Here is a 14,180-nt window from a genome sequence, read left to right on the forward strand (position 1 = left end):
GCCATGGCTCGCGAAAAACAACCCGCGGATCAACTGGGCGACCCGCACCTTCACATTCGGCGACGGCGAGTATCGAGCACCAGTACCAGCTGGCAAAAGCAACCCCACGGTAGGACGAGCGGAGGCGACCACACAAGACAACGCCGCTACCACAGCAGACCTACCAGAACAATACGCCGACTTCTCCGAGGTCTTCGGAGAGGCAGAGGCAGACCAACTACCCCCCCACCACAAGACGGATTGCCGGATCGACCTACTGCCCGACGTCCCCCTACCTAGACCAAAGATCTATTCGATGACCCCGAAGGAGATGGCAACCCTCCGGGAGTTCATCGATAAAAACCTAGACAGGGGATTCATAGAGCCAGCATGCTCACCGGTCGGAGCCCCCGTCTTATTCCGGGAGAAGAAAGACGGGACCCTACGGCTCTGCACCGACTACCGGGGCCTAAACGCGGCTTCCCTGTCCAACAAATACCCCTTACCCCTGGTGAAGGACATGCTCGCCCACCTGTCCACGGGCAAAGTCTTTTCCAAATTGGACCTTCGCGAGGCGTACTATCGCATCCGAATCAGGGAGGGGGACGAATGGAAGACGGCGTTTAACTGCCCCCTAGGCGCTTTCCAGTACAAGGTACTGCCCTTTGGACTCGCGGGGGCCCCTGGGGTGTTCATGCAGCTCATCAATGAGGTACTGCATGAACATCTGTTTAAAGGGGTCCTGGTCTACATCGACGACGTCCTCATTTACACAAAAACACACGAGGAACACGTAACCTTAGTCAGGCAAGTCCTCAACAAGCTCAGAAGGGCGCAGCTCTATGCGAAGCCTACAAAGTGCGAGTTTCACAAAGAGCGCCTAGACTATTTGGGGTATCGAATCTCCGGGGACGGCATCGAAATGGACCCCGCAAAAGTCGAAGCGGTGCTAAACTGGGAGCGGCCCCGCAACAGACGGCAACTACAGAGCTTCCTGGGATTCGCGAATTTCTACAGGTCATTCGCCCGGGGGTTCGCTGAGATAGCCCTCCCCTTAACGGACCTCCTCAAAACCAAAGGGGTGGGGGACACCCGACGCGCCAAGAACCCAGGCACAGTGCTGAATTGGACTCCCGCGTGCCAGACCGCATTCGACAAGCTGAAAGCGCTGTTCACTACGGAGCCAATCCTCGCGCACCCGGACCCAGAACGGCCGTTCGTGGTCCAAGCCGACGCCTCAGACTTCTCCCTGGGAGCCATCCTACTACAGAAAGACTCCACGGGGCTCCTGAAACCATGCGCCTACCTGTCAAGGAAGTTCTCCGAGACAGAGAGGCGATGGCACGTCTGGGAGAAAGAAGCCTTCGCGGTGAAATCGGCACTAGAGACATGGCGACACCTACTCGAGGGAGCCACCCAACCATTCGAGGTCTGGACGGACCACCGGAACCTCGAGGCCCTACGAACGCCTAGACGCCTTAGCCCAAAACAGGTCCGATGGGCCCAATTCTTCAGCTGCTTTGATTTCCAGCTGAAGTTCATGCCGGGCAAGAAGAACTTCCTGGCCGACGCCCTCTCCCGACTGCCCCAAGACGAAGAGCCCGCCCCAGACACCATTGGGACGGTCCTATCCGCCTCGCAACTGGGGATGGCCGTGACCACCCGAAGCGGCGCACGGAGGCAGCTCGACGCTACGGCGCAGCCGACGGCGGGACAACCGGCGACGGAAAGAAGCCAACCGCAACTACCAGGGGGAATGCGCACGGACCTCGCCGCCGCCCTCAAAACCGACCCCTGGTTCCTGGCGAACCCCGACAAGGTAACGATGGCGCAAGACCTGGCATGGGGGGAAGGCAGAATCTACGTCCCGGACTCGCAACGCCAGGCGATCTTGCATAGGTCACACGACGCCAAGCAAGCGGGACACTTTGGGTTCCTCAAGACCCTACACCTAACACGGCGCCAATTCTGGTGGCCCGCGCTCAGGCGAGACGTAAAAACCTACGTGGCGTCCTGCCCAACGTGCGCTAGGGCCAAACGGGCACCAGGCAAACCCGCGGGGCTATTGCAACGGGTGGCAGAACCCTCCCGCCCATGGGAGGAAATCTCTATGGATTTTATAGTGGACCTCCCACCCAGCCAGAAGAAAACGGCCATTTGGGTGGTGAAGGACTACTTCTCAAAGCAGGCCCACTTCATCCCCTGCACGTCGGTCCCATCCTCACAACAACTAGCCAAACTCTTCCTCATCCACGTGTACAGGCTACACGGATGTCCCGCACGTGTGGTGACCGACAGGGGCACACAGTTCACCTCCAAATTCTGGCGGGCCTTCCTGAAGCTGACGGGGACCCAACAGGCCCTATCTACGGCTTGGCATCCGCAGACGGACGGAGCCACTGAGGTTCTTAATGCCACCTTAGAGCAATTTATACGATCATATACGAACTACCACCAAGACGACTGGGCTGAACTGCTCCCGTTCGCCGAAGTCGCATACAACAACGCCGTCCACACGAGCACGGGGAAAACTCCGTTCGAAGTAGTCTCGGGGCGCGACTTCGTCCCCATACCGGAGCTACCTCAACCCCCGGAACCACAGGTGGACGCCAGCGACTGGGGACGGAAGATCGCGGAAGCATGGCCAGTAATCACGGCGGCGCTGAAGGAGGCACAGGCTGCTTACAAAGAGCAGGCCGACAAGCACCGGCGCCAACAACCGACGTTCCAGGCGGGGGATATGGCCTATCTATCCACCAAGTTCCTAAAGTCAACCCAACCCTCGAAAAAACTGGGGCCTAAGTACATCGGGCCGTTCCGAGTCACGCAAATAGTGAACCCGGTAGCAATACGCCTGGACCTGCCACACAACCTCCGGAGACTCCACCCGGTGTTCCATACCAGCCTCCTAAAACCGGCAACCACCTCCCGATGGCACCCAAGCACGCCACAGCCCGCACCGCTAATGATCGACGGGCAACACCACTTCGAGATCAGGGACATCCTCGACTCCCGCAAGCAACGAGGAACTCTACACTATCTGGTCAGGTGGAAACACTTCCCCCACCCGGAATGGGTGGCGGCGCACAACGTTAACGCGCCTGACCTGACCAGAGCATTTCACCGGGCATACCCCGACAAACCGCAATCAAGGTCAGCAAAACCAACCCCCCCCCCGCAGGCCCCCCCCCGCCTCCCGTGCCCCAAGGGAAAGGGCCCCCCCCAAGCCCGCGACTTGGGTGGACCTTCCCCCCCCCGGGACTCACTCCCCCCGCCCCGGGCCCACGGGGTGGTGACAAACGATCGCCAGCGCCCTCCCCCCGCCCCCCGGCCGCGGGGGAGTGGCAAGCAAGTCAACAGGGCAACCTGGGGGCAACGCCCAGGAGACACAACAAAGGCGACGCACTCTAAATAAGAAAAGAAGGGCCCTACCTGGAGCTGAGCAGCACCCGACCAGCCACGCCTCTCGCCTCGCCGAACTGAGCCAAACAAACAGGGTGTGGTTGGAGCATGCGCACGCCAGGTCAGAACCCGAGCATGCGCACCATGGACACACCCTGGGAAGGCACGTGGTAGAGGGAGGAGCAAAGGGAGGGGCGACAACTACTCCGGCGGGAACTTTGAAAAAAAAAAAAAAAAAAAATGTGGCGTTTTGACAGCTCCACGGGGAAAACCAAGAAAACCGGGGGAGAACACTATTCGAAAAGGGGGCAGTATGTCATGAGTGCCGTTGAGCTAAAGTCATCAGCGCAATGGCACACATGACAATGACAAGGAAATAAGTGAAGGGGCACAAGTTAAGTAGCCATCAACCCACAACGACTAACGGCTAACAAACAATAGCTAAACGAATCACGGAGCCACCCAAGCCATCAGCGGCAATACAACGGGGATCGCCCAGCTGAAAGCAATCAGCAGAAGAATGGAAACCTGAGGATGGGCGATCCTGGAAACCCTCAACCAACGGCAGGGCAACGCATGGGACAAAGGGGGGTGACGTGACCGTGAGCGAGGGGGCGCTGACCGGCGCGGGGTATTTAAACCCCGCACCGGCGCGCTCCTGTCACTCTCAGCTTTTTTCTACCAACGTTGTACCTGCCCTGAAATAAACCAGAACCTGATTTGCAAACCAGCGTCTGAACGTTACTCAGAGGTAGGCAGCGCATGACATCTCCTGTCCTCCTCTTATCCAGAAAGGTTCCAAGGAACCGGTCTACTGACTGGTTTCTTGGTCTTTGCTGAGGTTGTCAGCTCCCCTGGAAGCCCCGAGCTGCTATATTTCTTGAAGTCACTGATTCTGAGTTTGGTTAAGAAAACAATGAATTTGGGGATTGTAGGAAGATTTCTGGTGGTAGATTTGATCAAGCTTGTCCAGTCAACCTTTAGGGTTAAGGAAGGATCACTCCAGCCGTTGTCTTATCTCTCGGCAGGTGGTGGTGGTGTGGAGCACCATCCAGGTGAATCGTGGGGGAGAGGTGGTCATGCTGGCCAAAGCTCACACAGATGTGGACATTCGGGCCTTCAAGATTGCCTTTTTTGATGATACCAGGTAAATTCCAAGTGGGAATTCCAGGAGGCAGGCCTTCTCTGCAGTGGCACCTGCCCTTTGGAACATGCTGCCCCCAGAGGTGGGGCAGCCCCTTCACTCCCAGCCTTCCAGAAGGATTTGAAGACCTGGCTTTGCCGCCTCACCTGGGATGGGAAGGGCAACAGCTCTTCCTGGGGGTGGCTGATGTCACAGAGTCCTCCGTACCGAATGTAATCTTTGCCACTTGGATTTTATATTTATTTTATTTTATTGTGTTGGCTGTTTGTGTTGTAATTTACGTGTTTGATGGCTTTAAATTGTATTGTAAACCACCCAGAGTCCCCCTTTCTGGGGGAGATGGGTGGTGATAGAATTTGAACAATGAATGAATGAATGAATGAAAGAAAGAAAGAAAGAAAGAAAGAAAGAAAGAACTTCTTGTTCTTCTTGAGGCCAACTGTTATCCATGCAAGGAGAGCTTTCAAAAGAATCTTTGAATCAGATCTTCAGGAAACCAAGTTGATTATATAGTTACAGGCAGCAGATGCCAGCCTGTATTTGCCATCTGAGCTTTCTCTTATGCACTCTATGGCATAATAGCTGTTGGTGCTTTGGGGGCAGTCTTTCATAGGAAACTGATCAGCACCACAATGCTTGGTCCAGGCCAAACAGCAAACTGGTGTGACTCAAGAGGGAAGGAAGGGAAAGTTGCACATCACACCTGTCATGCTTACCTGAATTCAAATTGTCATCCAAGCTGGAAAGCTTTGCTAAATCAACTTCCTCCCTCCCTTTGTTCTCTTTCTGCATTTGAAGAATGCAGACCTCAAGATACAGAGGAACAATCCCTTTCTCATTTCCTACCCTGACTTCTCTCATCGCAGGATGGTATCATGTGGCCGGGACAATGTGAGGCTGTGGCGGGTCCAAAGCGGGGCTTTGCGCTCCTGCCCAGTGAATTTGGGTGAATACCGTTCTCTGGAGTTCACCGACCTGGCCTTTGAGGTCGGCCACTCCACTCAGCGTGAGCCTGAGGACCGGACACTGTAAGAAACTTCTTTCTTCTCTTCAAAGCTTAGAGAAAGACTGATGTTGCAAGGCAGCTTCTGGGTGTCTTTCTTTAGGAGACTGATCAACAGGGCTGTGATCAAGAAATCCTAGCAAGCACAATAAGATTCAGTCCTGCCTTTGGTGCAAGTTGTTGTGGACTTTGATTGACATCTCTATATATCCTGAAAGTAATTCACTTTGGTTGATGGGTGATTTGGCTAAAATTTAGTTGATGGATTGATTCTCGCATCAGTTGAAATGTACGTATAATCAGAGCTTCAATATAAGAGTTTCTGGCACTGAAAAGTAAGTGCCAGAATAAGGAAAGTAAAGCTAGCATTTGCTTGTTACAGCAAGGGCAACCAGGAAATCTGTAAAGTTTTTTCTTTTTGACTCCTGCATATTTCAACATGGAAGTATAGGATGTTGCTCCATAACGGATCCAATTTTGTTTGCGGATTCTTTATTTTGGTTTATTTAAAATACCCTTATAGCATCTTTCCTTAGCACTGGTTCCACGGAGGTCTAGACACTGGTTTATATCATGTAATGTCTACTTATGGGAAAGTTCCTTTTTTTACTGCCATTTTCATAATGACTTACTGGTGACGCAATAGCCACAAGCTATAGGAGAGAACTGCTTCAAGAATTAGAACAATCGTTCCTGCCCATCCTAAGGTTTTAGGTTCTGCTTGCTAGGTGGGTTAATTGGTTTAAGAATTTATTACTGCGTTTTCATCCAAAAACGAAATACAGGTTGCATACGCTGAAATAAAGAATAAATTGGGGTAATGTTCTAACAAATAAACACTGATTAAGCTAGTCTGGATATAACGCTCTCTCCAAAAAGTTAAGGACCTGAGCCAAGAAATCAGTGTCTCTTAAAATATGGTTACAAAAAAAAAATGAGGTCATTGCTAAGGAGAAGAAGCAGGTAGAAATGGAAAGATAGGTTTCTGTCTTTCGTTCTTCATGAAATTGGAACTTTTGAGCAAATGTACACATTCCAGAAGACCTTCACTCAGGCCATTTTGGTTGAGTCCAAGATGGCACTAACTCTTCGACTGCTAAAGTCCCTTGGCTGGATATTAGAAGAATCCAGCAAGCAGTAATGAGAGACAGAAAACGGTCCACAACTCCTCCTTTTAATGGTGAAACAACAAGATTTGGAAATGAGATCGTATTTCCGCGCATCTAAACTCCAGCACTAATGTAGAGGTATTAATTAAAAAATGCTACTATGCTCCACAGCTGGGTGTTCTAGCCAATTGCTATTTAATTACACATACTAAGGTGGATAGCAAACAAACAAACAAACAAAACCCCCATTGTGTCTATATCTCTTCGTTTCTCCAATTAAATTAGCATCAGTTATAACTGTTTCATCTACATTACGGGACTAAACTTTGTAGTGCTACAAATTCTGTAATTACATGCAATATTGGTCATATAATTACACTGATGTTGTGTTGTCTGGCTCCTTCCTTCCTTCCTTCCTTCCTTCCATCCATCCATCCATCCATCCATCCATCCATCCATCCATCCATCCATAGGTTTGTTTGCAGCAGGAGTGGGCATGTTTTAGAAATTGACTACAAGAATGTCACTGTCAGAAATGTCCGACGCCTTTTGCCCTTGGAGGCAGGACACACTCATCGCGGAGAGAAGCAAGCTTTTAATTCAGGTGTGAACTAGTGCTTCTGGGAACTTTCCAGGTGCTCAGCTTATCATATCCATTTCCAACTTTGCGGGGACAGTGAGCATTTTAGACTTGTAAGGACATTTCATTGGGCACTCTCACCAAACGACCAAGGGGTGAAGTTGTTCCTTATCTCCTTTTTCAACCTCTCTACCACCTTAGCTTACCTTTGTCTTTTTTACTGGGCATTAAGGGTGCCCTTCCAAACAAAGCACAGTCTTCAGATCCTCCTTTTGTTATTGTTGTCATTTTGAAAGAAAAAAAATTAGTAATTGGTTGAGAGGAGCCCAGAAGAACTTGATCCCCAGAAGATAAGCAAGGCCCAGAAGCATTCTTGAAAAGCAAGATTACGTTTGAGGCTGACATTTTCCTTTGCAGGATGCTAGCTAATAATTTTCTGATAATTTAAACAATATAAAATAAAGTAAGACCAGGTGACATATTGAGGGCAGCAAGCACAAAGGGAAGGATAATCAGGCCCCTGGTGCCATGTTGGAGGCACAGAATTTACAACTTAGGCAATGCTATAAAGCTGGAGTGATCCTGAAAAAGAAATTCTGTTTAGGTCGGGCTGCATTTTCCTAGTACTCAACCGGCAGAAGTTACCTCATTATGATGTCAGTTTCTGTGCCAGTAAGAGAACAGTGGTATCTGGCTTAAGCCTGAAGTCTTTTCTGACAGACTTACCGAAATGAAGGGATATTGTTTTGGGGTAGTTGTCCTTTTTATAAAGAGCTCAGGAGTAAACTAATACTACCTTTGATTAGTAAATGCCCTAGATGGAAAGATATAGATTGTATGCAAATGTTACTTATAGATGAATATCCAACTGTCACGGCACAAGTAGCCAGATTCTGTGCAGCTGCTATGAAAATACGTCAGATTATGATTGGAAAAATGTAGTAATGTATCCCTTGTAATAACTTTGTGGTCTATATAACACATTTTATATGATATTTTACTCTTTTTATCACTCCTTTTAATATTTTATATATATTTTTATAGACACTTATACCTGATAGAATATTAGTCATGATAATGCAAATGAATAAGATCGTTTTTAAACTTGATTAAGGGGCTCACTTGCATTGTGATCCAAACGTATTTTAACACCTAACTGGAACTTGTAAACTCATATTTAAAATTATTTTAATTTAGATGGCTCATATTTTATGGCTAATGGCTAATGTGCATATTTTTATAGAATTGTATCTTGTACTGGTCAGTGACCGTAATAAAATCAGTTGAAATTGGGGTAGTTGTAGAATGTTATCTTAAGGGGTCTTAGCTAGAAAGGGCCTTAGGTATTCAGGACTAACTGGAGATGGATCTGCACTGGCAGCTCTTGTGTTTCAGAGCCTCCTGAATTTCTGTTCTTTCAGGCCCTGGGATATCCCTAAACAGCATCTGCCTCTCTTCGAGTTTCTGTGCCACTGCCTCTGACGATGGCTACCTGCGCCTGTGGCCATTGGACTTTTCGGAAGTCTTCCTGGAGGCAGGTGTGTAGAGCTTAAAAATCACACTTGCAGGCTAGGTAGGTCTTCAGTTCAGGCCTTCCCACATATTCTTGCAGCTGGGTGACATTCTACCTACATCTGTGTCACACAGGAACTCTGCCTTTGTGTCAGAACATTGTGCCTTCCTTCATGGTCATCTTGGATCTCTTGTCAGTACTGCAGCTTTAGATCTAAACCACGAGCGATGGTTTAATTGCCATGAGCGGTGGGATCTGCGCTCACTTTCCCACTTCCTATGAGGCCAAATCAAACTGAAGCCTTGTTTTGGCTCTGCATCTGGCTACCGGAGATGCATTTGGAAAGGTAACAAATGGCACCTGAGGGCATAAACTTGCTCCTATGGGGGTGGCCTAATTCTGTGCTCCTGACCTTGAAGGAGCTTGTAGTCCATGACCTTAGATAGTCTGTGACCTTAGATAGTTTTACAATCATTAAATAGTGGAGTTGAATTAGGTCATTTAGCCAACTTCCTACTCGGTGCCGGAATCTATATGAAAGCTTCCCTAATAGATGGTTGTCCATCTTCTGTTTGAAGACATTTATTGAAGGAGAATCCCCCCAATCCCCTTGGTAATTGGTTCCACTTTTGAACTGCTAGGAACTTTTTCCCAGCATCAGCTGAAATCTGCCTTCCTATAACTTAAGCCCATTATTCTGTATCCTGCATGGTGGGAGAAGAGAAAAATTAGATCTTGTCTTTTTGTGTGCAACGACATTCCTTGTTCCGGTATTTGACATCCTGGTACTTGAAGAGTGCTGTTATATCCCTGCCATTGCATCTTTTTTCAAGGTCCAAGATACCCAGTTCCCTTAGTGTCTCCCCTTACAGTAGGCATATCCTCCATAAATTCATTTAATCTCCTTTGAAAGATGTCCAAGCCAATGGCTTCCAGAGTTTGAAACAGAAAATTCAGCGACTTAAGAAAGCTACTCTGTAGAGAAATATTTCCATTTGCCTGTCTTGAATCTCCTACCAACCAGTTTGCCTGGGGATTATCCCATATTCTACTTCTAAGACAGCAGAGAAAAGACTTCACAGAAACTAAATTGCTCCCTTATTATTATTATTTTTTTGCATAGATTTATCTAGTTCTTTACAGATGGGTGCAAGATACAGTATTTTGAGATTGAAATGTCTCACTTATGACCTTGGAATGGTTCAGACCTGCTCTGACTTTACCAAAGTGTTCCAGCTTTAAAACAGGCTATTCTAACTGAAAAAGGAGATTGGCATTGCCCTTTGCAACGTTGGACTACTTCCAATAAGTTGAAAAGGTCACTGGTGAGGTGGAAAGGAATAACCATTCCAGGATCAGAACAGATCATTTCAGGGGCAGGACATTTTGCCTTCAACATTTTCCACATGTCTTGTTCTGTATTTGCAGAGTATTTATTTATTGAATTCGCATGCTGTGTAATTTCCATGAACTCATGGTGGCTTATAGCGGACTAAAACACAGTAAAAACATCCAGAGAATAATAATACATTAAAATAACAATATTTCATAACAACAACAAGTATAGCACTTAACAATAAAAAATGACAACGTTGTAGCAACAACTACAGTCGCTCCTCAAAGGCTCTCCAAGAAAACTCGGTCTTTGGAGGCTTCCAGAAGAACGTCAGCGAGTAACAGGTGTTATCTAAAGTGTGAATAAAACCAGTCTTTTTTCAGTATGCTGGGAAAAATTGAGTGGAATATACTAAAATAAATATCTAGGTTTGTGTATTTAGCCAGTGACCAGGAAATGCCAGTTTCTCATGTTTTCCATTTCTGAGTCTAACCATGTCATCTGAGAGCTGACAGCACGTATCTTTCTCCAGAGCACCACAATCCAGTGAGTTCAGTTCAAATCAGCCCAGACAATCTGAAGGTTTTGTGCACCACCCCCACCGGGAATGTGGGCTGCCTGGACATCCAGTCGAGGGATTACTGTACAATCATGCGCTCCCACATGGACTCTGTCTTGGCATTTTCAGTGGAGAGTTCCCAGAAACAGCTGGTGACTGTATCCGAAGACAATACCATTCGCATCTGGAACGTTGAATCTATGCAGCAGGTGATTTCAGAGTTTTGTTCAGCAGAACACGCATGCACTCATTTGTGGGACCTAAAAGATTAACATTATTAAAAATATATATGCTTATATTTTTCTGTTCATTCTGTTCAGTTTTCCATGTTACGGCGAAATCCCCCAGATATCATACCCATCAACTGCCTGATCTCTGCTCTTAAGACTGAATCCCCATGAATATGATCCATGAGAACTTGTGCAAAAAAGTGTTTTAAGATGCCACAAGGCTCTGTGGTTCTTGTTCTTAGTGTGGGCAAAAGAATCGGAGTTCAACTTATGCGGTGTGTTGGGATTGGCAAAGCAGCTTGCGTTTTTTAAATTTTGTTGTTGATGTGACAGAAACGGGAGGAGTCAGACGATAAAATGTTAGGATCTAGCAAACCATACCTCCCCACAGTCAAAAGCAACCTGTCTTACCCACAAGTAGCTTGTGTCGTTTTCCTAACTATTTCTAATAACAGATGATCAACTACCATTCTTTAATTGATTGACCGTCCCTATTTTCTTTCCTAAATTGTTTTCTTGCCGTTGGATGCTTCCACTCTATTGAATCAGAGATGGGCCACCTCTTCGTGGTGAAGAAGGGAGGAGTACCCTAGGGAGAGCTGTGTCACAAAGTGGCTGAGACTGAATTAGACAAAATGGGCAAGACCACCATTTTAAGATAACATTTGGGCTGTGTTGGGAGCCTTCAGATTATGTCAAGTCTATTTAAGGCGTATGCTAAACATTTCTTACGTTTCCCACTTCAACATGACAGGTCACTTGCCCACTGTGTGTGTGTGCGCGCCAGACATGGCAGTTCTGCAAAAATGGAAGTCAGGAAAATTTGATGGTTTCTTATTTGTTGTTCTCTTTCTTGGGTTAAAATACTAAAAGGTTATTTATTTGCGAGACCTTGAATGGCAATGCAAGGCTAACATCTGGACCTTTTCCTTCTCCTGCCTCCTGCCTGACCTGTGGATCACTCTGTCCCCTAACAGCTTTATGAATTCACGGCCTCAGATGAAACTCCGTGTGCCGTGGCTTTTCACCCCTTGCAACCTATCTTTGCTTGTGGCTTTGACACCGGTGTGGTCAGGACCATCAGCCTGGCTGCCTCAAGACTACTTGAAGAACACAAGTAATGCCTTTGTGTTATTTCATAGTTATGTTCTGAATGTTTTGCAAGAGTGGGAGGCAGTGATTTGAAAGGGCACATTTCTTCGGGGGAGGAAAAGTATGAAATAAATATGCTTATTAGCCCATAATGCGCTAAAGAAGAAGAACAAAAGAAATGTATTGATTTAGAATGATTCATTCTCTTAGCAGTATTTGGGGTAATGTGTCAGATGTTAAGTACAGGTAGTCCTTGTTTAGTGACCACAATGGGAACTGGCAACTTGGTCATTAAGTGAAGTCGCTAAGTGAAACCGTGACTGTGCTTACAATCTTACTTCAGCTTTCCTTGGCTTTACAGACCTGCGAAGGTCGTAAATGCGAAGATTGGTTGCAAAGTTACTTTTTCATCACTGTCGTAACTGCAAACAGTCCCTAAACAAGGACTACCTGTGTCACATTTCTGTTTCTGATTTATCTTATCTATACAGAACATTTAATATGGCCACCCACCTGACTCTGGGCAGCATCCCAAATCATTAAAAAAATACAAAAGAAAAATAACACATACCACTAAAGCAGACTAAAACAATTCAATGGTGATCAGGACTAAACTATACTATATGTCACCAGTGGGGAGAACTCTACTCATCCTGACCCAAGTGCCTGGGAAAAGAGCCACATCTTAACTGTCTTTCTAAAGGCCTGTGGGGTTTGACCTACGCTCCCTCGTTTTACAATAAACTGAGTGGGCGTCACACAACTCTAAAAAATATAATGCAACAGTGTTGGACTTGGACCCGGGACATCCTGATTCAAATCCCAGTTGATAAGTAGCTCCCTGGGTGAGTTTGGACCAGTCACTCTCTTCGCCCAGTAACTTTACAGGATTGTTGTGGGGTTAGAATGAAGGAAGACAAACCCGTATGTCTTGCACTTGTGGGATATGAATGCAATTGTTTTTATCATGCCCTGGTTTCATTCTTAATTTGCATTCCTCATTTTGCCTTTTTGTGTTGGGGGCAATTATTCAACAGGCAGCACCGGGGTCTGATCACTGGTCTGACCTTCTCCCCAGATGGCAATTTCATGTACAGTTCCTGCACCCACGGGACTCTGAGTCTTTATAACTGTGCCATCCATAAAAGTCACACCGTCAGAGTGTTAGGTGAGTTTTCTGCCCTGCCCTCTGTGTCCCACCCACTTTAAGGAGTGAAAAGCTGGAATCCAGGAGAGCTGCTAGAAGCCATTATATGCATTAATTTCCACTGAATGTACATTATTATTGTTATTAATATTATTCCTCCTCCTCCTCTCTGGTTATTCCTGTCATTAGTTACTAACAAGATGAGTTTGATTATACCTGCTACATAAGAGCAGCACACCATAACAAGTGGCAAGGACAGTCCCTTATCCCTTGGGACTATAAGAGTTGAAACCCAACTCAATGGTAGAGCCTCAGATTGGAGGACATTGTCCTAATGATTGTAGGGATGCTGGCTGCTGATCTGAAAGCCATGGAGCTTTTGAGATTCCTGTGCTTTTTTCTTCTTCTCTTCTGAGTAGACCATCAAATGAATTCTTGCTGGGTTACACCTTGATTTGGTTTGTGGTCTCTCTCTCTGCTTCTCTTCCAATGACCGTCTGACTCTCGCTCAGCTAACGTGGTGTCACAAGACGCTGACCATGGTCCTGACGCGTTGTGTGTCAGTTGTGATGGACGTCTCTTGGCCTTTGTGGGACCTTCCAAATACATTGTAACTCTCATGGATGCTCATACCCTGGATGAGGTAACTGTCATTCGCTTCTCAAAGGCAGGTAAAATTTCTAGCCCACATAATTCCAGTGAAACCAGGTGAAACAAATGCCCTTTTCCCCCCTTAAACAATAAGAAAATATATGCAATGAATTTCCTGCTGCTGAGGAGATAGCATACCCTCATTTAGTCTACTTATTTACTATCTCAGGAAACATTTTTTTTTTGGTTCCACTTTATTCTGGAGAATTATTTCAACCGCATGATCTTCCAGCCTACCATCCCATTATGTGATTCCTTCTCTACTCATTAAGCAGAATGAGTTGTAGAATAGACAGAATTTGCAAGCTTTTGTTGTGACTCCCCAATTCCATCCATGGGACTATAATTCTTTACGTTCGTTTACAGGCCAAATCTTCTTGGACAATTAGAGATGTGGATTTTTCTGGAAAATTGTGAAGCTGAAAAGCATGATTT

General features: G+C 46.7%; 1 protein-coding gene across 1 annotated transcript in view; it reads left to right on the forward strand.

The window, feature by feature from the left end:
* WDR90 (WD repeat domain 90) overlaps window positions 1-14,180 on the forward strand; it is a 52,498-nt gene that overhangs the window by 14,826 nt on the left and 23,492 nt on the right. The window contains exons 15-22 of the mRNA XM_063315189.1: window positions 4,410-4,528; window positions 5,392-5,553; window positions 7,111-7,241; window positions 8,639-8,755; window positions 10,599-10,834; window positions 11,833-11,972; window positions 12,985-13,115; window positions 13,607-13,737. Of these exons, the coding sequence (XP_063171259.1) occupies window positions 4,410-4,528; window positions 5,392-5,553; window positions 7,111-7,241; window positions 8,639-8,755; window positions 10,599-10,834; window positions 11,833-11,972; window positions 12,985-13,115; window positions 13,607-13,737 (1,167 nt within the window). The remainder of the gene's footprint in view (window positions 1-4,409; window positions 4,529-5,391; window positions 5,554-7,110; window positions 7,242-8,638; window positions 8,756-10,598; window positions 10,835-11,832; window positions 11,973-12,984; window positions 13,116-13,606; window positions 13,738-14,180) is intronic.

Source organism: Candoia aspera, chromosome 14 (genome assembly GCF_035149785.1).
Source record: "Candoia aspera isolate rCanAsp1 chromosome 14, rCanAsp1.hap2, whole genome shotgun sequence".
NCBI lineage: Eukaryota > Metazoa > Chordata > Lepidosauria > Squamata > Boidae > Candoia > Candoia aspera.